At 39.6% G+C, this 27,315-nt stretch overlaps 1 protein-coding gene across 8 annotated transcripts; it reads left to right on the top strand.

Moving 5' to 3' along the window:
* The first annotated feature begins 7 nt into the window (after positions 1-7).
* On the top strand, positions 8-27,315 carry gata3 (GATA binding protein 3). 8 transcript variants are annotated; one of them, XM_062066307.1, is made up of 6 exons: positions 14-784; positions 1,982-2,455; positions 4,442-4,498; positions 4,656-4,702; positions 14,902-15,027; positions 24,416-24,856. In XM_062066307.1, exons 1-6 carry the CDS (start codon positions 532-534, stop codon positions 24,704-24,706), a joined length of 1,248 nt encoding a protein of 415 aa, XP_061922291.1. In that variant the 5' UTR covers positions 14-531; the 3' UTR covers positions 24,707-24,856. The 8 variants fall into 8 exon arrangements, with proteins under 8 accessions (XP_061922293.1, XP_061922291.1, XP_061922288.1 ...); XM_062066304.1 differs by having other exon boundaries at positions 15-784; positions 1,982-2,512; XM_062066309.1 differs by lacking the exon at positions 4,656-4,702 and having other exon boundaries at positions 8-784; positions 1,982-2,512; positions 4,442-4,587; positions 24,411-24,574.

Below are 27,315 nucleotides of genomic sequence, written 5' to 3'. Positions count from 1 at the left end.
CACCCAGGACCCCTCCTTTAAGTTGCGTCGCGCCACAGCTGTCTGCTCTCATTGAGCCGCCCGGCGCCATCCTGAAAGAATGCCTTCAGTGTGAGGGGAGAGAGAGGGAAATTAGAGAGAAGAGAGAGAGAGAGAGAGGGAAATTAGAGAGAGAGCTAACCTGTTGACTGCCCCCCCCCCACGCCCCCCCCCCCTCCCTCTGCACGTCCTCCAGCCCCAAACAAGAACGACTTTTCCCGCGGAGTTGAGATCTTCTTCTTCTTCCTGCCCTCCATGTTGGACCTACTCTTCCCTCCTCCTCCCCCTGTCAGGCGGGCTGCGTGTTCCGGCAGACGTCCGTCGAACCGGGCCGCGACTAACGCCTAACGCGTCGCGGGTGCACGCGTGTGTGTGTGTGTGTGTGTGTGTGTTCGGTGTCACGCGTGTGCGTGTGTCAGCGCGGTGACTTGTTGGATTTTAACCTGCGAGACAAAGAAAAGGGATTTGTGACGTCCGGTCCGTTTCTTTTCCTCTCCTCTCCCCCCCCCTCGCATGAACGTGGAAGAGCTGAGAATGGAAGTAAGCGCGGACCAGCCGCGCTGGATGAGCCCGCACCCGGCGGTGCTGAACGAGCAGCATCCCGGCTCTCATCACCCGGGCCTGGGCCACTCGTGGGACCCCACGCAGTACCCGCTGGCGGAGGATGTGGATGTACTCTTTAATATTGACGGGCAGGGCAACCACGTCTCGCCGTACTACGGCAACTCCGTGCGGGCCGTGCAGCGGTATCCGCCCCCTCCGCATAGTAAGTCATTTTAGATTCCACATTTGTTCGATTTTCATAAAAAAAAAGGCTTTTTAAAAAAAAATGTTTAATGTAAATATGTAAGAGTTTCAAAATAAAAGGCTTTTTTTTCTCCTTTTTTAAAATTTAAATATGTAAGAGTTTCAAAATAAAAGCCCGGCTGTAAGTCAACTATTTTATAATCCATATTTGTTCGATTTTCATTTTTTTTTAAAAAGGCCATTTTTTAAATGTAAATATGTAAGAGTTTCAAAATAAAAGATCGGCTGTAAGTCAATTATTGTATATTCCATATTTGTTCATTTTCATTTTTTTTTTAAAAGGCAATTTTTTTCATTATTTTGATGTAAATATGTAAGAGTTTCAAAATAAAAGGCCTTTTTTCCCCTCTTTTTTTAATGTAAATATGTAAGAGTTTGAAAATAAAAGCCCGGCTGTAAGTCAATTATTTTATAATACATATTTGTTCGATTTTCATTTAAAAAAATTAAAAAAAAGGCATTTTTTTCATTTTTTTGATGTAAATATGTAAGAGTTTCAAAATAAAAGCCCGGCTGTAAGTCAATTGTTTTATATTCCATATTTGTTCGATTTTCATTCTTTTTTAAAAAGGCAATTTTTTTCATTTTTTTGATGCAAATATGTAAGAGTTTCAAAATAAAAGGCCTTTTTTTCTCCTCTTTTTTTAATGTAAATATGTAAGAGTTTGAAAATAAATGCCCAGCTGTAAATTAATTATTTTATAATCCATATTTGTTCGATTTTCATTTTAAAAAAAAAAGGCCATTTTTTTCATTTTTTTAATGTAAAAATGTAAGAGTTTCAAAATAAAGCCCGGCTGTAAGTCAATTACTTTTATATTCCATATTTGTTGGATTTTCCTAAAAAAAAAAAAAAAAAAAAAGGCCATTTTTTTGATGTGAATATGTAAGAGTTTCAAAATAAAAGCCCGGGTGTAAGTCAATTATTTTATATTCCATATTTGTTCGATTTTCATTTTTTTTAAAAAAGGCTATTTTTTTCATTTTTTTTATATAAATATGTAAGAGTTTCAAAATAAAAGCCCGGCTGCAAGTCAATTATTTTATAATCCATATTTGTTCGATTTTCATTTTTTTTTTTTTTAAAAAGGCCATGCCATTTTTTTCATTTTTTTTATGTAAGAGTTTGAAAATAAAAGCCCGGCTGTGTCCGCAGGTAGCCAGGTGTGCCGGCCCTCCCTGCTCCACGGCTCCCTGCCCTGGCTGGAGGGCAGCAAGGGCATCGCCCCGCACCACAGCGCGTCCCCGTGGAACCTGAGCCCCTTCCCCAAGAACCCGCTCCACCACGGCTCCCCGGCCGGCCTGTCCGTCTACCCGCCGGCGTCGTCGTCGTCCACCGGACACTCCAGCCCGCACCTCTTCACCTTCCCCCCCACCCCGCCCAAAGACGTGTCCCCGGACCCGGGCCTCTCCGCGCCGGGCGCGGGCGGCCCCGGCGGGCGGCAGGAGGACAAGGACTGCATCAAGTACCAGGTGACCCTGGCCGAGAGCATGAAGCTGGAGTCCGCTCACAGCAGGAGCATGGCGGCCATGGGGCCCGGCTCGTCCTCGGCCCACCACCCCATCGCCACATACCCACAATATGTCCCCGATTACGGGCCAGGCCTCTTCCCACCAAGTAGCCTGATAGGTGGGTCCTCTTCTAGTTATGGTTCCAAAACAAGACCAAAAACAAGGTCCTGTTCAGGTAGGCGTGCGCTTTACTCCATTTCTGCTTTTTAATGCACCTCACATTTCACCTAACAATGTTTATTCATATTCAAAATGCCATTGTAATAATACATGGCATTGTATTTAAAAATAGAGCAGATTATTGCACTATAATATATTGCATTTGATTAAAAATAGCACATGATTGCACTATATTGTATTTAAATGGATTAAAAATAGCACATTATTGCACTATATTATATTGCATTCTATTAAAAAAAGCACAATATTGGACGATATTATATTGCATTTTATTAAAAATAGTACGTTATTGCACTATAGTGCATTTTATTAAAAATAGCACCATATTGCACTAGATTATAATGCATTGTATTAAAAAATAGCACATTATTGCACTATATTATATTGCATTTGATTAAAAATAGCACAATAGTGGACGATATTATGTTGCATTTTATTAAAAATAGCACATTATTTATTGCACTAGAGTGCATTTGATTAAAAATAGCACATTATTGTACTATATTTTATTGCATTTTATTAACAATAGCACAATATTGGACAATATCATATTAATTTGATTAAAAACAACACGTTATTGCACTATAGTGCATTTGATTAAAAATAGCACATTATTGCACTAGATTATATTGCATTGTATTAAAAAATAGCACATTACTGCACTATATTGTATAGCATTTTATTAAAAATAGCACAATATTCCACAATATTATATTGCATTTGATTAAAATGGCGCAATATTGCACTAGAGTGCAGTTTATTAAACGTAGCACATTATTGTACTATATTATATAGCATTTTATTAAAAATAGCACAATATTCCACAATATTATATTGCATTTGATTAAAATAGCACATTATTGCACTAGAGTGCATTTAATTAAACGTAGCACATTATTGTACTATATTGTATTGCATTTTATTTAAAAAAATAGCACATTATTGCACTATATTATATAGCATTTTATTAAAAATAGCACAATATTGCACGATATTATATTGCTTTTGATTAAAAATTGCACATTATTGCACTAGAGTGCATTTTATTAAAAAATAGCACTTTATTGCTCTATATTATATTACATTTTATTAAAAAATAGCACATTATTGGACTATATTATATTGCATTTTTATTAAAAAGCACATTATTGCACTATATTATATTGCATTTTATTAAAAAAATAGCCTATTATTGCACTATGCTATATTGCATTTTATTAAAAATAGTACATTATAGCACTCTATTATATAGCTTTTTATTAAAAATAGCACATTATTGCACTATATTATATTGCGTTTTATTAAAGACAGCACAATATTGCACGATGTTATATAATAAATATGTCAAAGCTGCAAAAGGGCGTGTGTGTATATATGAGCAATAATCTCATTACTGTCACACCAGTGCGCGCCTCTTTTGCTTTTGTTTAGTCCGTGAAGACATTCAGTTAGCTTCTTCCTTTTTTTCCCCTCTTCTTCATAATCACCTTCAAGGTTGTTTTTTTTTATGAGCAGATTAATATCTGCTGCTCATTCCCGTTCATGGTGAGGATTAGATCTCATCTGGATGATTATTTCCATTTTAATAGGAGGATGATGTGCCATTTGGAACACAATTAATAAGACGCGTAAAGGAGCGCACATACAAAAAAAAAATACAAAAAAAACAAAAAAAAAAACGTGAACGTGCGCCTCTAAAATAAAAATAACAATTAATTTCTTAAAATAATAAAACATGCTGAAAAAAGGACCTTATAATTATTAAGCCATGCATGTGTTATACTGCTGTTCCTGCATGTTTTATTACACATCAAATACTATTTATAGAAGTCTGTGTTTTTTATTTTTTATTTATTTATTTGGCTTCTTCCTTGTGTGTTCTGTGCATGCGCGCCCCCCCCCCTCAATTCCCCCCCCCCCGCAGAGGGCAGGGAGTGCGTGAACTGCGGGGCCACGTCGACCCCGCTGTGGCGGCGGGACGGTACGGGCCACTATCTGTGTAACGCCTGCGGACTGTACCACAAGATGAACGGCCAGAACCGGCCCCTCATCAAGCCCAAGCGGCGGCTGGTACGTGAACGCGCCACGCTTGTCTCTTGATGACATGTGCGTCTCTCTCTCTGTGTTTCCCTCTCCAGGAAGAAGTAGGCCTATTAGCTGCAGGAAATTGACTCGACAAGTGCAGGTCTCTGCTTTCAGATACTATGACAGAAACTGCACTGTTTATGACTTTTATTACTACTTGTCTTTAGTCTGTGCAGTCAGATCCTTTACTTAGTCCAGGGGTGCCCACACCTTCTCTGCAAGGGATCCACCTCATTCACATATGTATCATTTATGACCATTTATTGATGAAAGAGAGGTGAACAGGTCAAATGTGTTTAATGATAATACAAGCATGTTTAACATTCCTTCCAAGAATATAAGTTGGCATGATTGTGATGACTTGCATTGATTGGAATCAGACAGTTAGTGATGATAACCTCCACTTTAAAAAAAAAAAAAAAAAAAGTCCTCCTTTCTGTCCAATACCACATGAAAGTGGTAGCTTTTTGTTTGTCCGGCTTCCATACTTCTTTTTTATACACTTGACAAGAAAAACATTGCGCGCCGCCGGCTTTCCGAGACTCTTATTTTGTCAGCCCGGGCAGGACGGAGCAGGGCTTTTATTGTGAAGACAGGGACTGTGCGGTCTGTCTTTGTTTCAACGTTGTATTTGTGTTGTAGAATATTGGTTGGGAAAAGACCAAAATTCAATGGTAAATCAACGTCAGAACCCGACATTGATTAAACGTTAAAAAGCATGTTGTTTTAACGTTGTACTTGCGTTGGGAAAATGACCACATTTCAATGGTAAAATCAACGTCAGAACCCAACATTGATTAAACGTAGTCAAAAAGCATGTTGTTTCAACGTTGTAGTTGCGTTGGGAAAAGACCAAATGTCAATGGTAAATCAACGTCAGAACCCGACATTGACTAAACGTCAAGAAGCATGTTGTTTCAATGTTGTAGTTGAGTGGGAAAATGACCAAATTTTAATAGTAAAATGAACGTCAGAACCCGACATTGATTAAACATAGTCAAAAAGCATTTTGTTTCAACGTTGTAGTTGCGTTGGGAAAATGACCAAATTTCAATGGTAAATCAATGTCAGATTAAACGTTGTCAAAAAGCATGTTGTTTCAACGTTGTATTTGTGTTGGGAAAATGACCAAATTTCAATGGTAAATCAACGTCAGAACCCGACATTGATTAAACGTTAAAAAGCATGTTGTTTTAACGTTGTACTTGCGTTGGGAAAATGACCACATTTCAATGGTAAAATCAACGTCAGAACCCAACATTGATTAAACGTAGTCAAAAAGCATGTTGTTTCAACGTTGTAGTTGCGTTGGGAAAATGACCAAATTTCAATGGTAAATCAACGTCAGAACCCGACATTGATTAAACGTTAAAAAGCATGTTGTTTTAACGTTGTACTTGCGTTGGGAAAATGACCAAATTTCAATGGTAAAATCAACGTCAGAACCCAACATTGATTAAACGTAGTCAAAAAGCATGTTGTTTCAACGTTGTAGTTGCGTTGGAAAAAGACCAAATGTCAATGGTAAATCAACGTCAGAACCCGACATTGATTAAACGTTAAAAAGCATGTTGTTTTAACGTTGTACTTGCGTTGGGAAAATGACCAAATTTCAATGGTAAAATCAACGTCAGAACCCGACATTGATTAAACGTAGTCAAAAAGCATGTTGTTTCAACGTTGTAGTTGCGTTGGGAAAAGACCACATTTCAATGGTAAATCAACGTCAGAACCCGACATTGATTAAACGTTAAAAAGCATGTTGTTTTAACGTTGTACTTGCGTTGGGAAAATGACCAAATTTCAATGGTAAAATCAACGTCAGAACCCAACATTGATTAAACGTAGTCACAAAGCATGTTGTTTCAACGTTGTAGTTGCGTTGGGAAAAGACCAAATGTCAATGGTAAATCAACGTCAGAACCCGACATTGATTAAACGTTAAAAAGCATGTTGTTTTAACGTTGTACTTGCGTTGGGAAAATGACCACATTTCAATGGTAAAATCAACGTCAGAACCCAACATTGATTAAACGTAGTCAAAAAGCATGTTGTTTCAACGTTGTAGTTGCGTTGGGAAAATACCAAATGTCAATGGTAAATCAACGTCAGAACCCGACATTGATTAAACGTTAAAAAGCATGTTGTTTTAACGTTGTACTTGCGTTGGGAAAATGACCAAATTTCAATGGTAAAATCAACGTCAGAACCCAACATTGATTAAACGTAGTCAAAAAGCATGTTGTTTCAACGTTGTAGTTGCGTTGGGAAAAGACCAAATTTCAATGGTAAATCAACGTCAGAACCCGACATTGATTGAACGTTAAAAAGCATGTTGTTTTAACGTTGTACTTGCGTTGGGAAAATGACCAAATTTCAATGGTAAAATCAACGTCAGAACCCAACATTGATTAAACGTAGTCAAAAAGCATGTTGTTTCAACGGTGTAGTTGCGTTGGGAAAAGACCAAATTTCAATGGTAAATCAACGTCAGAACCCGACATTGATTAAACGTTAAAAAGCATGTTGTTTTAACGTTGTACTTGCGTTGGGAAAATGACCAAATTTCAATGGTAAAATAAACGTCAGAACCCAACATTGATTAAACGTAGTCAAAAAGCATGTTGTTTCAACGTTGTAGTTGCGTTGGGAGAAGACCAAATTTCAATGGTAAATCAACGTCAGAACCCGACATTGACTAAACGTTAAAAAGCATGTTGTTTTAACGTTGTACTTGCGTTGGGAAAATGACCAAATTTCAATGTTAAATCAACGTCAGAACCCAACATTGATTAAACGTAGTCAAAAAGCATGTTGTTTCAACGTTGTACTTGCGTTGGGAAAAGACCAAATTTCAATGGTAAATCAACGTCAGAACCCGACATTGATTAAACGTTAAAAAGCATGTTGTTTTAACGTTGTTCTTGCGTTGGGAAAATGACCACATTTCAATGGTAAAATCAACGTCAGAACCCAACATTGATTAAACGTAGTCAAAAAGCATGTTGTTTCAACGTTGTAGTTGCGTTGGGAAAAGACCAAATTTCAATGGTAAATCAACGTCAGAACCCGACATTGATTAAACGTTAAAAAGCATGTTGTTTTAACGTTGTACCTGCGTTGGGAAAATGACCAAATTTCAATGATAAAATCAACGTCAGAACCCAACATTGATTAAACGTAGTCAAAAAGCATGTTGTTTCAACGTTGTAGTTGCGTTGGGAAAAGACCAAATTTCAATGGTAAATCAACGTCAGAACCCGACATTGATTAAACGTTAAAAAGCATGTTGTTTTAACGTTGTACTTGCGTTGGGAAAATGTCCAAATTTCAATGGTAAATCAACGTCAGAACCCAACATTGATTAAACGTAGTCAAAAAGCATGTTGTTTCAACGTTGTAGTTGCGTTGGGAAAAGACCAAATTTCAATGGTAAATCAACGTCAGAACCCGACATTGACTAAACGTCAAGAAGCATGTTGTTTCAATGTTGTAGTTGAGTGGGAAAATGACCAAATTTCAATGGTAAATCAACGTCAGATTAAACGTCGTCAAAAAGCATGTTGTTTCAACGTTGTATTTGTGTTGGGAAAATGATCACATTTCAATGGTAAATCAACGTCAGAACCGGACATTGACTAAACGTCGTCAAAAAGCATGTTGTTTTAACGTTGTACTTGTGTTGGGAAAATGACCAAATTTCAATGGTAAATCAACGTCAGAACCCGGCATTGATTAAACGTTGTCAAAAAGCATGTTGTTTCAACGTTGTAGTTGCGTTGGGAAAAGACCAAATTTCAATGGTAAATCAACGTCAGAACCCAACATTGATTAAACATAGTCAAAAAGCATGTTGTTTCAACGTTGTAGTTGCGTTGGGAAAATGACCAAATTTCAATGGTAAATCGTCAGAACCTGACATTGATTAAACGTCGTCAAAAAGCATGTTATTTCAACGTTGTAGTTGCGTTGGGAAAATGACCAAATTTCAATGGTAAATCAACGTCAGACAGGGGCGCCGCTAGGGATTTTGGGCCCCATGAAAATATTCTTTACAGGGCCCCCAACACAGCGGCAACATTATAATTTCATCATCATTAGGGGCCTCTCTGGGCCCTCCTCCATCATGGGCCCCTAGAATCCGTCCCCTTTACCCCCCCTTTTCGGCGCCCCTGACGTCAGAACGCGACATTGACTAAACGTCAAAAAGCATGTTGTTTCAATGTTGTATTTGCGTTGGGAAAATGACCAAATTTCAATGGTAAATCAACGTCAGAACCCAACATTGATTAAACGTTGTCAAAAAGCATGTTGTTTCAACGTTGTATTTGCGTTGCGAAATGACCAAATTTCAATGGTTAAATCAACGTCAGAACCCGACATTGATTAAACGTAGTCAAATAGCATGTTGTTTTAACGTTGTAGTTGCGTTGGGAAAAGACCAAAATTCAATGGTAAATCAATGTCAGAACCCGACATTGACTAAACGTCAAAAAGCATGTTGTTTCAACGTTGTAGTTGCGCTGGGAAAATGACCAAATTTCAATGGTAAATCAACGTCAGAACCCGACATTGATGAAACGTCGTCAAAAAGCATGTTGTTTCAACGTTGTAGTTGCCTTGGGAAAATGACCAAATTTCAATGGTAAATCAACGTCAGAACCCGACATTGATTAAACGTCGTCAAAAAGCATGTTGTTTCAATGTTGCATTTGCGTTGGGAAATGACCAAATTTCAATGGTAAATCAACGTCAGAACCCAACATTGACTAAACGTCAAAAAGCTTGTTGTTTCAATGTTGTAGTTGCGTTGGGAAAAAGACCAAATTTCAATGGTAAATCAACGTCAGAACCCGACATTGATTAAACGTCGTCAAAAAGCATGTTGTTTTAATGTTGTATTTGCATTGGGAAATGACCAAATTTCAATGGTAAATCAACGTCAGAACCCGACGTTGACTAAACGTCAAAAAGTATGTTGTTTTAACGTTGTATTTGTGTTGGGAAATGACCAAAATTCAATGGTTAAATCAACGTCAGAACCTGACATTGATTAAAAGTCATCAAAAAGCATGTTGTTTCAACGTTGTATTTGTGTGGGGAAATGACCAAATTTCAATGGTTAAATCAACGTCAGAACCCAACATTGATTAAACGTCGTCAAAAAGTATGTTGTTTCAACGTTGTAGTTGCGTTGGGAAATGACCAAATTTCAATGGTAAATCAAAGTCAGAACCGAACATTGATTAAACGTTGTCAAAAAGCATGTTGTTTCAACGTATTTGTGTTGTAGAATATTGCTTGGGAAAAGACCAAAATTCAATGGTAAATCAACGTCAGAACCCAACATTGACTAAACATCAAAAAGTATGTTATTTCAACGTTGTATTTGCATTGGGAAATGACCAAATTTCAATGGTTAAATCAACGTCAGACAGTAGTGATGATAACCTCCACATTTTCAAAAAAAAGTCCAATACCACATTAAAGTGGTTGCTTTTTGTTTTGTCCAGCTTCCATACTCCTTTTTTTATACACTTTACAAGAAATACATTGGCGGCAAACGCTAGTTTTCTGAGACTCTTATTTTGTTAGCACAGGAAGGCTTTTATTGTGAAGACCGGAACTGTGCGGTCGGTCTTTAGAGTTTTGACAAGAGTCTGTTGAAATAAAAAGTGTTTCTCGTCTTCCTGTCGGTCGTTTTTTCTTAATAATGAGCTCACAAGATCCTGAATGTCAATCAAGTTGGTTGGGGGGCGCATAATAAATGAAAATAACATAACATAACATAACAAGTGACAAAAAAGACGTTTTAGTGAAGATTGATGATTGCAAATTTTTAAGTCTATTTTTTTTATGTACTAACTGGCAGTCGACTGACACACTCTAGGGTTTCCATACTCCTTTTTATACACTTTATAAAAAATACTTTGGCGGCAAACTTTGTAGCTTATTTTGTTAACACGGGCAGGAAGGAGCAGGGCTTTTATTGTGAAGACAGGAACTGTGCGGTCAGTCTTTATAGAGTTTTGACGAGGGTCTGTTAGAATAAAAAGTGTTTCTCGCCTTCCTGTCGGTCGTTTTTTCTTAATAATGAGCTCACAAGACCCTCGGGTGGCGTGAATGTCAATCAATTGACAAAAAATAAGTCTTAGTGGAGATTGATGATTGTACATTTTTATGACTATTTTTTTAATGCCCTAACTGGCGATGGACTGACACTCTCTCCGGTTTTTGCCATCTTATTTGTCCAGCTTCCATACTCCTTTTTATACACTTTATAAAAAATGCTTTGGCGGCAAACTCCGTAGCTTATTTTGTTAACACAGGCAGGACGAAGCAGGGCTTTTATTGTGAAGACAGGAACTGTGCGGTCGGTCTTTATAGGGTTTTGACGAGGGTATGTTGGAATAAAAAGTGTTTCTCGCCTTCCTGTCGCTCGTTTTTTCTTAATAATGAGCTCACAAGATCCTCGGGTCAATTGACAAAAAAGACGTCTTAGTAAATATTGATGATCGCTCATTTTTACGTCTATTTTTTTAAATACCCGAACTGGCAGTCGACTGACACACCCTAGGGTTTTTGCCATCTTGTTTGTCCAGCTTCCATACTCCTTTTTTTATACACTTGACAAGAAATACATTGCGCGCGCCGGCTTTCTGAGACTCTTATTTTGTTAGCGCGGGCAGGACGGAGCAGGGCTTTTATTGTGAAGACATTAACTGTGCGATCGGTCTTTATAGAGTTTTGACGGTAGTCTGTTGACATAAAAAGTGTTTCTCGCCTTCCTGTCGGTCGTTTTTTCTTAATAATGAGCTCAGAAGATCCTCGGGTGCCATGAAAATCAATCAAGGGACAAAAAATAAGTCTTAGTAAAGATTGATGATCGCTAATTTTTATATCTATTTTTTTAATACCCTAACTGGCACACCTTAGGGTTTTTGCCATCTTATTTGTCCAGCTTCCATACTCCTTTTTAGACACTCTATAAAAAATACTTTGGTGGCAAACGCCGTAGCGTGCTAGTTTGCACGCGCCTGCTTTCTGAGACTCTTATTTTGTTAGTGCAGGCAGGACGAAGCAGGGCTTTTATTGTGAAGACAGGGACTCCTGTTTTGACAAGAGTCTGTCGAAATAAAAAGTGTTTCTCGCCTTCCTGTTGGTCGTTTTTTCTTAATAATGAGCTCACAAGACCCTAGGGTGGCGTGAATGTCAATCAAGTGACAAAAAAGACGTTTTAGTGAAGATTGATGATCGCACATTTTTTGAATGCCTGGCTGGCGATGGACTGACACTCTCCGGTTTTTGTCATCTTATTTGTCCAGCTTCCATACTCCTTTTTTAGACACTTTATAAAAAATAAATTGGCGGCAAACGCCGTAGCGTGTGCGCGCCGGCTTTCTGAGACTCTTATTTTGTCAGCGCAGGCAGTACGAAGCAGGGCTTTTATTGTGAAGGCAGGAACCGTGTGGTCAGTATTTAGAGTTTTGATGAGAGTCTGTTGAAATAAAAAGTGTTTCTCGCCTTCCTGTCGGTTGTTTTTTCTCAATAATGAGCTCACAAGACCCTCGGGTGCCGTGAATGTCAATCAATTGACAAAAAAGACGTCTTAGTGCAGATTGATGATCGCAAATTTTTAGGACTATTTTTTTAATGCCTACGGTTTTTGCCATCTTATGTGTCCAGCTTCCATACTCCTTTTTTAGACACTTTAAAAGAAATACATTGACGGCAAACACCGTAGCGTGCTAGCTTGCGCGCATCAGCTTTCGGAGACCCTTTATTTTGTTAGCACAGGCAAGACGAAGCAGAGCTTTTAATGTGAAGACATTAACTGTGCGATCAGTCTTTATAGAGTTTTGACGAGAGTCTGTTGAAATAAAAAGTGTTTCTCGCCTTCCTGTCGGTCGTTTTTTTAAAATAATGAGCTCACAAGACCCTCGGGTGCCGTGAATGTCAATCAAGTGACAAAAAAGACGTCTTAATGATGATCGCAAATTTATAGGACTATTTTTTTAATGCCTGCGGTTTTTGCCATCTTATTTGTCCAGCTTCCATACTCTTTTTTCATACACTTTACAAGAAATACATTGGCGGCAAACGGCGTAGCGTGCTAGCTTGCGCGTGCCAGCTTTCGGAGACCCTTTATTTTGTTAGAACAGGCAAGACGAAGCAGGGCTTTTATTGTGAAGACAGGAACTGTGCGGTCGGTCTTTATAGAGTTTTGACGAGAGTCTGTTGACAAAAAAAGTGTTTCTCGCCTTCCTGTCGGTCGTTTTTTTAAAAATAATGAGCTCACAAGACCTTCGGGTGCCGTGAATGTCAATCAAGTGACAAAAAAGACGTCTTAATGATGATTGATGATCGCAAATTTATAGGACTATTTTTTTAATGCCTGCGGTTTTTGCCATCTTATTTGTCCAGCTTCCATACTCCTTTTTCATACACTTTACAAGAAATACATTGGCGGCAAACGGCGTAGCGTGCTAGCTTGCGCGTGCCAGCTTTCGGAGACCCTTTATTTTGTTAGAACAGGCAAGACGAAGCAGGGCTTTTATTGTGAAGACAGGAACTGTGCGGTCGGTCTTTATAGAGTTTTGACGAGAGTCTGTTGACAAAAAAAGTGTTTCTCGCCTTCCTGTCGGTCGTTTTTTCTTAATAATGATCTCACAAGACCCTCAATCAAGTGACAAAAAAGACGTCTTAGTAAAGATTGATGATCACTCAGTTTTAGGTCCATTTTTTTTATTTCCTAACTGGCACACCCTCCGGTTTTTGCCATCTTATTTGTCCAGCTTCCATACTCCTTTTTCATACACTTTACAAGAAATACATTGGCGGCAAACGGCGTAGCGTGCTAGCTTGCGCGCGGCGGCTTTCTGAGACTCTCATTGTGTTAGCGCAGGCAGGACGGAGCAGGGCTTTTATTGTGAAGACAGGAACCGTGCGGTCAGTCTTTAGTTTTGACGAGAGTCTGTTGACATCAAAAGTGTTTCTCTACGAACGACGGGAGGCGCTCTCACTGACCACCTGAGGGCACCACAGACTGTGGATGCTTTTAAAACAGGGTTAAAAACCCTTCTTTTTAAAAAAGCCTTTTTATTTTTAGATATATGCATACTAGTTTTAGCTATTTGGCTGTTCTAGTTTTTATTTGTATTTATTTTTTATTATCTTTTTATTTTTTTTATTTTTTTAATACACAGTAGCACTTTGAGGTTGTTTACTCAATGTAAAGTGCTGTTTACAAATAAAATCTATTATTATTATTATTCTCGCCTTCCTGTCGGTCGTTTTTTCTTAATAATGACCCGGCAGCAGCATCTCACACTGTCAATCTTAGTGACGTCTTGGTGAAGATTGATGATCGCACATTTTTAGGTCTATTTTTTTAATGCCTAGCTGGCATTAAAAAAACGACGTAATGGGCACCCCTGATTTAGAGGCTTCGTTAGAAACGGGGAGGTTGTGAGGGGAGGGTGAGTCTCTTATAGAGCTGCAACCCCCCCCCCCCCAAAAAAAATAAATAAAATAAATGTCACGGTGGCAGACTTCCCAGGAAAAGGCTGCCGGAAGTGAGATAGGAGTCCCGACAGCGCTTAAAAGCTGCTAAAAGTGGACCCTCTTTTCTTGGAATAAAAGTATCTGCTGGAATATTCCGAGCACGCGCGGAGGTGTTTATAATTGGAAAGATAATCAACGCCGGCGTGCCCTTCACGCTCACCTGCCTATTGATTTTTTTTTTTTTTTTTGGAAAGAGATTAGAACATCAATGTCAAGCATCCAGGCAGTAAAATCCATCAGCACTTCCACTGGAAGCTCGGCTGCAGCCGCCTGGAGCGAAGCAAAGAAAAAAAATAAAATAAAATAACCCCACCCCTCTCGCTTTAATTAGCCAGCTCTTTATTAGCCTCCCCCAAAAAGCCAGGGAACACCTTCCCGCGTCCAAATGCGTGCACCTGTCTTGCCAAGGTGGCGCTGCAGAGACTTTATTTGGAGAGGACGCTTTAATCAGATTTAATGGCTCTCTCTTTCATGTCTGAAATGTTTATTCTGCTTGCTGCTATTTTTAGCTCTGCCGCTCTCTTCCCCTCCTGCTCTCGTGTGCATCGCTGGAAAGAAAACACGTTTTGTTAATTCCCAGGGAAATTTACCCCGCTAATTTTCACTCTTCCAGTCATTTCCTGTGAAGTAGCTGTCACTTGTACACTTGTTGAGTGGCTGCGCTATGTGGCGCCTCTCTGTGTGTGTGTGTGTGTCCGCGTACTCGCCGTGTGACGCTACGTTTCCTGTGCGCAGTCGGCGGCCCGGCGCGCTGGAACGTCGTGCGCCAACTGCCAGACGACCACCACCACGCTGTGGAGGCGGAACGCCAACGGCGACCCCGTGTGCAACGCCTGCGGCCTCTACTTCAAGCTGCACAATGTAAGTTAACACACTGCAACACCACCTTGTCGCCATGGGAACCATCTTGCGACACTTGTTACCATGGACACGATCTTACCACACTTGTTACCATAGAAACGATCTTGCGACACTTGTTACCATAGAAACGATCTTGCGACACTTGTTACCACAGACACAATCTTACCACACTTGTTACCATGGAAACCATCTTGCGACACTTGTTACCATAGAAACAATCTTGCGACACTTGTTACCATAGAAACGATCTTGCGACACTTGTTACCACAGACACAATCTTACCACACTTGTTACCATGGAAACCATCTTGCGACACTTGTTACCATAGACACAATCTTACCACACTTGTTACCATGGAAACCATCTTGCGACACTTGTTACCATAGACACAATCTTACGACACTTGTTACCATAGAAACGATCCTACAACACTTGTTACCATGGACACATCTTACGACACTTGTTACCATAGAAACAATCCTACGACACTTGTTACCATAGACACAATCTTACGACACTTGTTACCATAGAAACGATCCTACGACACTTGTTACCTTAGAAACGATCCTACGACACTTGTCACCATAGACACAATCCTACGACACTTGTTACCATAGAAACAATCCTACGACACTTGTTACCATAGAAACGATCCTACGACACTTGTCACCATAGACACAATCCTACGACACTTGTTACCATAGACACGATCCTACGACACTTGTTACCATAGAAACGATCCTACGACACTTGTCACCATAGACACAATCTTACGACACTTGTTACCATAGACACGATCCTACGAAGCCTGTCACCATAGACACAATCTTGCAACACTTGTTACCATAGAAACGATCCTACGACACTTGTTACCATAGAAACGATCCTACGACACTTGTCACCATAGACACATCTTACGACACTTGTTACCATAGAAACGATCCTACGACACTTGTTACCATAGACACAATCTTACGACACTTGTTACCATAGAAACAATCCTACGACACTTGTTACCATAGACACAATCTTACGACACTTGTTACCATAGAAACAATCCTACGACGCTTGTCACCATAGACACAATCTTACGACACTTGTTACCATAGACACAATCTTACGACACTTGTTACCATAGAAACGATCCTACGACACTTGTCACCATAGACACAATCTTACGACACTTGTCACCATAGACACAATCCTACGACACTTGTTACCATAGACACAATCTTACGACACTTGTTACCATAGAAACGATCCTACGACACTTGTCACCATAGACACAATCCTACGACACTTGTTACCATAGAAACGATCCTACGACACTTGTTACCATAGACACGATCCTACGAAACCTGTCACCATAGACACAATCTTGCAACACTTGTTACCATAGAAACGATCCTACGACACTTGTTACCATAGAAACGATCCTACGACACTTGTCACCATAGAAACGATCCTACGACACTTGTCACCATAGACAAAATCTTACGACACTTGTTACCATAGACACAATCTTACGACACTTGTTACCATAGAAACGATCCTACGACACTTGTTACCATAGACACGATCTTATGACACTTGTTACCATAGAAACGATCCTACGACACTTGTTACCATAGACACAATCTTACGACACTTGTTACCATAGAAACGATCCTAAGACACTTGCTACCATAGACACAATCTTATGACACTTGTTACCATGGAAACGATCCTACGACACTTGTCACCATAGACACAATCTTACGACACTTGTTACCATAGACACAATCTTACGACACTTGTTACCATAGAAACAATCCTACGACACTTGTCACCATAGACACAATCTTACGACACTTGTTACCATAGACACAATCTTACGACACTTGTTACCATAGACACGATCCTACGAAACCTGTCACCATAGACACAATCTTACGACACTTGTTGCCATAAACACGATCCTACGAAACCAGTCACCATAGACATGATCTTACGACACTTGTTACCATAGAAACGATCCTACGACACTTGTTACCATAGACACGATCCTACGAAACCTGTCACCATAGACACAATCCTACGACACTTGTTACCATAGACACGATCCTACGAAACCTGTCACCATAGACACAATCTTACGACACTTGTTACCATAGAAACGATCTTACGACACTTGTTACCATAGACACGATCCTACGAAACCTGTCACCATAGACACAATCTTACGACACTTGTTACCATAGACACGATCCTACGACACTTGTCACCATAGACACAATCTTACGACACTTGTTACCATAGACACGATCCTACGAAACCTGTCACCATTGACACAATCTTACGACACTTGTTACCATAGACACAATCTTACGACACTTGTTACCATAGACCCGATCCTACGAAACCTGTCACCATAGACACAATCTTACGACACTTGTTACCATAGACACAATCTTACGACACTTGTCACCATAGACACGATCCTACGAAACCTGTCACCATAGACACAATCTTACGACACTTGTTACCATAGACACAATCTTACGACACTTTTTACTATAGACACGATCCTACGACACTTGTCACCATAGACACAATCCTATGACACTTGTTACCATAGACACGATCCTACGAAACCTGTCACCATAGACACAATCTTACGACACTTGTTACCATAGACACAATCTTACGACACTTGTCACCATAGACACGATCCTACGAAACCTGTCACCATAGACACAATCTTACGACACGTGTTACCATAGACACGATCCTACGAAACCTGTCACCATAGACACAATCTTGCGACACTTGTTACCATAGAAACGATGCTACCACAAAAACGTGCCTTCTCCGGTACTCGCATTTTGACGGTGTAACTCCTGGCATTAACCATAATGTCCATATCTGCCTCCTTCTTCTTCACTCTTTTTTAAAGCTGATTTGCAACCACAAAGTAATGTAAATGTTACAACTGTCAACATTCGGGCACCGCAGGGTTCATTCTTGGGGGGTCACGATTCCATTCTCGATTCAAAATCAATAATTTTGTAATAACAGCGGGTGTCAGTCCCAGCAGGCACAAGACATTGATACAACATTGATTGTACGTCCATGTCCTTTAAAACTGACGTTGAAGCAACGTTGCTAAATAGTTGTAAACTGAGACGACGTGGAGGTCTCACGTTGGATCCACATTGTTGGTTGGGAAAACGACCAAAATTCAATGGTCAAATCAACCCGACATTGAATAAACGTCGTCAAAAAGTATGTTGTTTCAACGTTGTATTTGTGTTGTAGAATATTGGTTGGGAAAAGACCAAAATTCAATGGTAAATCAACGTCAGAACCTGACACTGATTAAACGTCAAACAGCATGTTGTTCCAACGTTGTATTTGTGTTGGAAAAAGACCAAAATTCAATGATAAATCAACGTCAGAACCCAACATTGATTAAACATCGTCAAAAAGCATGTTGTTTTAATGTTGTATTTGTGTTGGGAAATGACAAAATTGCAATGATAAAATAAACATCAGAACCCAACATTGATTAAACAACGTCAAAATGCATGTTGTTTCAACGTTGTGTTTGTGTTGTAGAATATTGGTTGGGAAAAGACCAAAATTCAATGGTAAATCAACGTCAGAACCAACATTGATTAAACGTCATCAAAAGCATGTTGTTTCAACGTTGTATTTGCGTTGGGAAATGACCAAAATTCAATGGTAAATCAACATCAGAACCCGACATTGATTAAACGTTGTCAAAAAGTATGTTGTTACAACGTTGTATTTGTGTTGTAGAATATTGGTTGGGAAAAGACCAAAATTCAATGGTAAATCAACGTCGGAACCCAACATTGATTAAACGTCGTCAAAAAGCATGTTGTTTCAACGTTGTATTTGCGTTTGGAAAAGACCAAAATTCAATGGTAAATCAATGTCACAACCTGACATTGATTAAACGTTGTCAAAAAGTATGTTGTTTCAACGTTGTATTTGTGTTGGTAAAAAAAACAAAATTCAATGGTTAAATCAACGTCAGAACCCAACATTGATTAAACGTCGTGAAAAAGCATGTTGTTTCAACGTTGTATTTGTGTTGTAGAATATTGGTGGGGAAAAGACCAAAATTCAATGGTAAATCAACGTCAGAACCCAACATTTATTAAACGTCCTCAAAAAGCATGTTGTTTCAACGTTGTAGTTGCGTTGGGAAAAAAACAAAATTCAATGATAAATCAACGTCAGAACCCAACATCGATGAAACGTTAAAAAGCATGTTGTTTCAACGTTGTATTTATGTTGGGAAATGACCAAAATTCAATGGTAAATCAACATCAGAACCCGACATTGATTAAACGTTGTCAAAAAGTATGTTGTTTCAACGTTGTATTTGTGTTGTAGAATATTGGTTGGGAAAAGACCAAAATTCAATGGTAAATCAACGTCAGAACCCAACATTGATGAAACGTCCTCAAAAAGCATGTTGTTTCAACGTTGTAGTTGCGTTGGGAAAAAAACAAAATTCAATGGTAAATCAACGTCAGAACCCAACATTGATTAAACGTTAAAAAGTATGTTGTTTCAACGTTGTATTTGTGTTGTAGAATATTGGTTGGGAATAGACCAAAATTCAATGGTAAATCAACTTTAGAACCTGACATTGACTAAACGTCAAAAAGTATGTTGTTTCAATGTTGTATTTGCGTTGGGAAATGACAACATTTCAATGGTTAAATCAACGTCAGAACCCAACATTGATTAAATGTCGTCAAAAAGCATGTTGTTTCAACGTATTTGTGTTGTAGAATGTCGGTTGGGAAAAAGACCAAACTTCAATGGTAAATCAACATCAGAACCCGACATTGATTAAACGTTGTCGAAAAGCATGTTTTTTCAATGTTGTCTTTGTGTTGTAGAATATTGGTTGGGAAATTACCAAATTTCAATGGTTGAATCAACATCAGAACCCAACATTGATTAAATATGATCTAAAAGCATGTTGTTTCAACGTTGTATTTGTGTTGTAGAATATTGGTTGGGAAATTACCAAATTTCAATGGTCAAAGCAAAGTCACAACCTCGCATTGATTAAACGTCGTCAAAAAGCATCTTGTTTCAACAATGTATTTGCGTTGGGAAAAGACCAAAATTCAATGGTAATTCAACGTCAGAACCCGACATTGAATAAACATCGCCAAAAAATATGTTGTTTCAACGTTGTATTTGTGTTGTAGAATATTGGTTGGGAAAAGACCAAAATTCAATGGTAAATCAACGTCAGAACCTGACATTGATTAAACGTTGTCAAAAAGCATGTTGTTTCAACGTTGTAGTTGCGTTGGGAAACGACCAAAATTCAATGGTCAAATCAACGTCAGAACCAGACATTGATTAAACGTTGTCAAAAAGCATGTTGTTTCAACGTTGTATTTGTGTTGTAGAATGTTGGTTGGGAAACGACCACATTTCAATGGTTGAATCAACGTCAGAACCCAACATTGATTTAACGTCGTCAAAAAGCATGTTGTTTCAACGTTGTATTTGCGTTGGGAAATGACCAAAATTCATTGGTAAATCAACATCAGAAGCCGACATTGATTAAACGTAGTCAAAAAGCATGTTGTTTCAACATTGTATTTGCGTTGGGAAAAGACCAAAATTCAATGGTAAATCAACGTCAGAACCTGACATTGATTAAACGTTGTCAAAAAGCATGTTGTTTCAACGTTGTATTTGTGTTGTAGAATATTGGTTGGGAAAAGACCAAAATTCAATGGTAAATCAACGTCAGAACCCAACATTTATTAAACGTACTCAAAAGCATGTTGTTTCAACGTTGTATTTGCGTTGGGAAAAGACCAAAATTCAATGGTAAATCAACATCAGAACCCGACATTGATTAAACGTAGTCAAAAAGCATGTTGTTTCAACGTTGTATTTGCGTTGGGAAAAGACCAAAATTCAATGGTAAATCAACGTCAGAACCCAACATTTATTAAATGTACTCAAAAAGCATGTTGTTTCAACGTTGTAGTTGCGTTGGGAAATGACCAAATTTCAACGGTCAAATCAACGTCAGAACCCAACATTTATTAAACGTACTCAAAAAGCATGTTGTTTCAACGTTGTATTTGTGTTGTAGAATATGGGTTGGGAATAGACCAAAATTCAATGGTAAATCAACGTTAGAACCCGACATTGATTAAACGTCAAAAAGAATGTTGTTTCAACGTTGTATTTGCGTTGGGAAATGACCAAATTTCAATGGTCAAATCAACGTCAGAACCCAACATTGACTAAACGTTAAAAAGCATGTTGTTTCAACATTGTATTTGTGTTGGGAAAAGACCAAAATTCAATGGTTAAATCAACGTCAGAACCCGACATTGATTACATGTCGTGAAAAAGCATGTTGATTCAACGTTACGTTTGAGTTGCACAACGTCAACAAGTTCTCAACTTAGTTTTTAATGTCTTGTGCCTGCTGGTGATGAACTACATCCCTCCATAAAATACACAAACAGCTCTGATAATGTTTTATATTATTTATCAAAATGCTTCCCAAACATTTAATAAAGTTTAATAAAAAATATGTACTTTCTATTTTTCTAAAATACATCTGAGCAGCAGACATGATCATCATTCTACTTCAACAATGCCATTTGTCTGAGGGGCTGGACAAGACAGTCCAACAAAATAAATAAATAAATAAATTAATTAATTTTAAAAATATATATATAAAAAAATAAATAAATAAATAAATAAAATATATATATATATGTAAATAAAAAACTTTCTTTTAATTTTTGTAATAGATTAAGAATGGTTACAAATTGCTGTTGAATGAAAAATGGATGTGTTGCCAGCCCTAGTAAACATGCTGCGTCTATGGTGGGAGGGCCGCCTTACCCTGACGCCATCTTTGTTTTCTCGCCACGTCCCCGAGCGCTAATTGTCCCCGCAGAAAGCGAGTGTGCGTCCCTCGCCGATGAAGTGAATGAATGATTCATTGGCAGCCGGGGTGTGAATCGGAGACGCCTGCGAAACTTAAAGACGGGCTTTAATTAAAATCCCATTCATTTCCCAGCCTCGCTCCTTCTCGCTTCCTTCATCTGACCATCGCTTTTTAGCCCCGCCCCCTCAGTGTGCAAGCACTTATGGTGGTACTTAATGAATACTTAGGCCTACTACGCTACTGTATTTAATGTTGTCATTATGGTGGTACTTAATGAATACTTAGGCCTACTACACTACTGACATTAAAATACAGTAGCGTAGTAGAACCAAGTATTCATTAAGTACCACCAAAATGACAACATTAAATACAGTAGTGTAGTAGACCTAAGTATTCATTAAGTACCACCATAATGACTACATTAAATACAGTAGCGTAGTAGACCTAAGTATTCATTAAGTACCACCATAATGACAACATTAAATACAGTAGTGTAGTAGACCTAAGTATTCATTAAGTACCACCATGATGACAACATTAAATACAGTAGTGTAGTAGACCTAAGTATTCATTAAGTACCACCATGATGACAACATTAAATACAGTAGTGTAGTAGACCTAAGTATTCATTAAGTACCACCATAATGACAACATTAAATACAGTAGCGTAGTAGACCTAAGTATTCATTAAGTACCACCATGATGACAACATTAAATACAGTAGTGTAGTAGACCTAAGTATTCATTAAGTACCACCATGATGACAACATTAAATACAGTAGTGTAGTAGACCTAAGTATTCATTAAGTACCACCATAATGACAACATTAAATACAGTAGTGTATTAGACCTAAGTATTCATTAAGTACCACCATAATGACTACATTAAATACAGTAGCGTAGTAGACCTAAGTATTCATTAAGTACCACCATGATGACAACATTAAAATGCAGTAGTGTAGTAGACCTAAGTATTCATTAAGTACCACCATGATGACAACATTAAATACAGCAGCGTAGTAGACCTAAGTATTCATTAAGTACCACCATAATGACAACATTAAATACAGTAGCGTAGTAGACCTAAGTATTCATTAAGTACCACCATAATGACTACATTAAATACAGTAGCGTAGTAGACCTAAGTATTCATTAAGTACCACCATGATGACAACATTAAATACAGTAGCGTAGTAGACCTAAGTATTCATTAAGTACCACCATAATGACAACATTAAAATACAGTAGCGTAGTAGACCTAAGTATTAATTAAGTACCACCATAATGACAACATTAAATACAGTAGCGTAGTAGACCTAAGTATTCATTAAGTACCACCATAATGACAACATTAAATACAGTAGTGTAGTAGGACTAAATATTCATTAAGTACCACCATAATGACAACATTAAATACAGTAGCGTAGTAGACCTAAGTATTCATTAAGTACCACCATAATGACAACATTAAAATACAGTAGCGTAGTAGACCTAAGTATTAATTAAGTACCACCATAATGACAACATTAAATACAGTAGCGTAGTAGACCTAAGTATTCATTAAGTACCACCATAATGACAACATTAAATACAGTAGCGTAGTAGGACTAAATATTCATTAAGTACCACCATGATGACAACATTAAATACAGTAGCGTAGTAGGCCCAAGTATTGATTAAAAACAAGGTAGAGGTATATTTCATATCTTTGTCCACCGTAACATTACACACAGTTTGAACAGTAACACTGTGTTTGAATATAGGGAAATAAAACACTGTACTTTAATCAGGCGATTCCACTAGATGGAGAAACTCTGTACTTGAAGTTCACAGGGTTTTATTTCTGGGAATGGAGCAAAAAGAAATGGACGCGTGGCAACGTTATGACGAGGTCTGGATAAAACCTTTGTCCCGTACTGGCGAGGTCAGCGTTCTCCCACAATCTCGTCTTAAAGGCTCCACACTCTCGTCCGTCCGCCCGAAGTCACGGCGGCGTCTGTCAGAGTCTGGCGGGGGGGGGGGGGGGGGGCTAACAGATCTCGGGGGGGGGGGGCGTCCGCTAATCATCGAGGCCTCGCCGCTTTTTCGGAGTCAGCGGAAAAAAAACGTCTGGGGCGGACGGCGCCAGAGCGAGGAAGAAATCCCTGTTCCCATTTCCTGGGGAAGAAACGCTGCCCCCCCTCGCCCTCGCTCCGTAATCCTGCCCACACGGAATTCCATCATCCGGCTCTCGTTCGGGGCTCAACCTAAACCGCGACATGGCAGCCGGGGGTACGCTTTGGCCCCGGGTCCGGGCGCGGTTGAGGAGGACTTGGCGTTGTCCTCTCTCTCTCTCTCTCTCTCTGTCCTCCTGGCACTGGGCGCCACCCGGACAAAATGGACGCCAACATACTAACCTGCCCTCTTTTCTTCTGTCCCTTTGGAGAGCAGATCAACCGACCTCTGACCATGAAGAAGGAGGGCATCCAGACCCGCAACCGGAAGATGTCCAGCAAGTCCAAGAAGAGCAAAAAGTCCCAGGACAACATGGACGACTTCTCCAAGAGTCTGATGGACAAGGGCAGCTCCTTCAGCCCCGCCGCCCTCTCCCGCCACATGTCCTCCTTCCCGCCCTTCTCGCACTCGGGCCACATGCTGACCACGCCCACCCCCATGCACCCCTCCTCCAGCCTGAACTTCGCCCCCCACCACCCCTCCAGTATGGTCACGGCCATGGGCTAGACCCGCCCCCTAACCCTCCCCGCCGCAGGCCGCCCTCTTCAGTTGATCTTATTTTTATAAAACCCCTTCCAGCGGGGGAGGAGCCCCGACACCTGACGGGACGGAGGGGCGGGACTTTCGACTCCTCCTCCTCCTCCCCCGCTCCATTTGTGTACAAAAATCGAAAGGTCACAGGAACTGACTTTGACTAAGCCCCGCCCCCCTCGTCTTGCACCTGTCTAACAGGACACGCTCTCCGCCCCTTTGTACAAAATGTATGAAATACGTTTAATGAAGACTTTGAGAAAGAAGAAGAAAAAAAAAAAAAAAAAAAAAAAAGGAAAGGTACGAGGGAGGGGCTCACGCCGCCATCTTGGATTCGATGTAATGCTAACGATAACGCTATCGCCTTTCTTTTTCTTTTTTGGATGTGCTTTAAGTCTCGGCCTGTTGGTTTGTGTTGATGCGCACGCCTACACACACACACACACACACACACACACACACACACACACACACACACACACACACACACACACACACACACACACACACTGGTTGTCATTTGGAATGGGGACCAAGTTTTGGTTCAGGACTGGTGGGGACCTCCCTTTCTACAGGTTGTGGAGGCATAAAAAAAAATGAGTTAGCTCATACACGTCTTTAAAGGCCTACTGAAATGACATTTTCTTATTTAAACGGGGATATCGGATCCATTCTATGTGTCATACTTGATCATTTCGCGATATCGCCATATTTTTTGCTGAAAGGATTCAGTAGAGAACATCGACGATAAAGTTCGCAACTTTTGGTCGCTGATAAATAAAAAAAAAAGCCTTGCCCGTACCGGAAGTAGCGTGACGTCGCAGGTTGAAAGGCTCCCCACATTTCCCCATTGTTTACACCAGCAGCGAGAGCGTTTCGGACCGAGAAAGCGACGATTACCCCATTAATTTGAGCCAGGATGAAAGATTAGTGGATGAGGAACGTGAGAGTGAAGGACTAGTGTGCAGTGCAGGACGTATCTTTTTTCGCTCTGACCGTAACTTAGGTACAAGCTAACTCATTGGATTCCACACTTTCTCCTTTTTCTATTGCGGATCACGGATTTGTACTTTAAACCACCTCGGATACTATATCCTCTTGAAAATGAGAGTCGAGAACGCGAAATGGACATTCACGGTGACTATTATCTCCACGACAATACATCGGCGAAGCTCTTTAGCTACGGAGCTAACGTCAGATGCAGATAGAAACAAAATAAATAAACCCCCGACTGTAAGGATAGACAGAAGATCAACAATACTATTAAACCATGGACCTGTAACTACACGGTTAATGCTTTCCAGCCTGGCGAAGCTTATCAATGCTGTTGCTAACGACGCCATTGAAGCTAACTTAGCTACGAGACCTCACAGAGTTATGCTAAAAACATTAGTGCTCCACCTACGCCAGCCAGCCCTCATCTGCTCATCAACACCCGTGCTCACCTGCGTTCCAGCGATCGATGACGCAACGAAGGACTTCACCCGATCATCGATGCAGTCTGCGGCTAGCGTCGGATAGCGCGTCTGCTATCCAAGTCAAAGTCCTCCTGGTTGTGTTGCTGCAGCCAGCCGCTAATACACCGATCCCACCTACAGCTTTCTTCTTTGCAGTCTCCATTGTTCATTAAACAAATTGCAAAAGATTCACCAACACAGATGTCCAGAATACTGTGGAATTTTGCGATGAAAACAGAGCTTTTTGTATTGGATTCAATGAGGTCCGAATACTTCCGTTTCAACCATTGACGTCACGCGCATACGTCATCATACATAGACGTTTTCAACCGGAAGTTTAGCGGGAAATTTAAAATGGCACTTTATAAGTTAACCCGGCCGTATTGGCATGTGTTGCAATGTTAAGATTTCATCATTGATATATAAACTATCAGACTGCGTGGTCGCTAGCAGTGGCTTTCAGTAGGCCTTTAAATACCTGGATTGATGAAGTCATGTGCTGATCATTCTTACTGGGGACCCTGGGGGACAAACAGTTAATATGCTTCATGGGGACCACATTTAAATCATTTGGCATAATTCACACACATTTGTTCGTGACTACTGAGGACCATTTAAAAAAAGTTGAAATTAGATGTGAAACATGTTTATTTTTCAGTAGACATGTTTTATGGGCCAAAGCTGAATGGATCTGACTATCATTTAAAAAGGTTTCCCTTTAGGGGACCTGTTTTTTTGTCCCCATACCGTCAGAGGTCCCCTATAGGTGACTGTGTAATCAGAGCCATGTCCCCATTAAGTAAGCATTGCCAGAACACACACACACACACACACACACACGGACACACACGCACACACACGGACTTTCTTCCCGCCCACAGATTATATGCATTGTGAAACAAAGTTCCTGTATTTGTTATTTGTATGTATAAATCAGAGTACCAAAAATACGAAAGAAACAAAGATGTAGAATTATTTCTTTATGTTACGCAGACTGAATGGTTGTACAAATTTAATAATAATAATAATAATAATAATAATAATCACTGGTGTAAAATATGGCTGCTTTGCTTTTTCCTTTACGTTTGGTGCCCACCTTGAAGAACAATAAAGGGACTTCCATCTTTG

The sequence above is a fragment of the Entelurus aequoreus genome, linkage group LG12, assembly GCF_033978785.1.
Source record: "Entelurus aequoreus isolate RoL-2023_Sb linkage group LG12, RoL_Eaeq_v1.1, whole genome shotgun sequence".
Lineage (NCBI taxonomy): Eukaryota > Metazoa > Chordata > Actinopteri > Syngnathiformes > Syngnathidae > Entelurus > Entelurus aequoreus.
This window is presented reverse-complemented; position numbering and strand designations above follow the sequence as displayed.

Excerpts from the sequence above, each read along its gene's own strand:
- gata3 (XM_062066301.1), top strand. The coding sequence starts at position 532 with ATGAACGTGGAAGAGCTGAGAATGGAAGTAAGCGCGGACCAGCCGCGC. Across the intron at positions 2,513-14,901 it reads AAAAACAAGGTCCTGTTCAG|TCGGCGGCCCGGCGCGCTGG; the intron begins GTAGGCGTGCGC and ends TCCTGTGCGCAG. Across the intron at positions 15,028-24,415 it reads TCTACTTCAAGCTGCACAAT|ATCAACCGACCTCTGACCAT; the intron begins GTAAGTTAACAC and ends TTTGGAGAGCAG.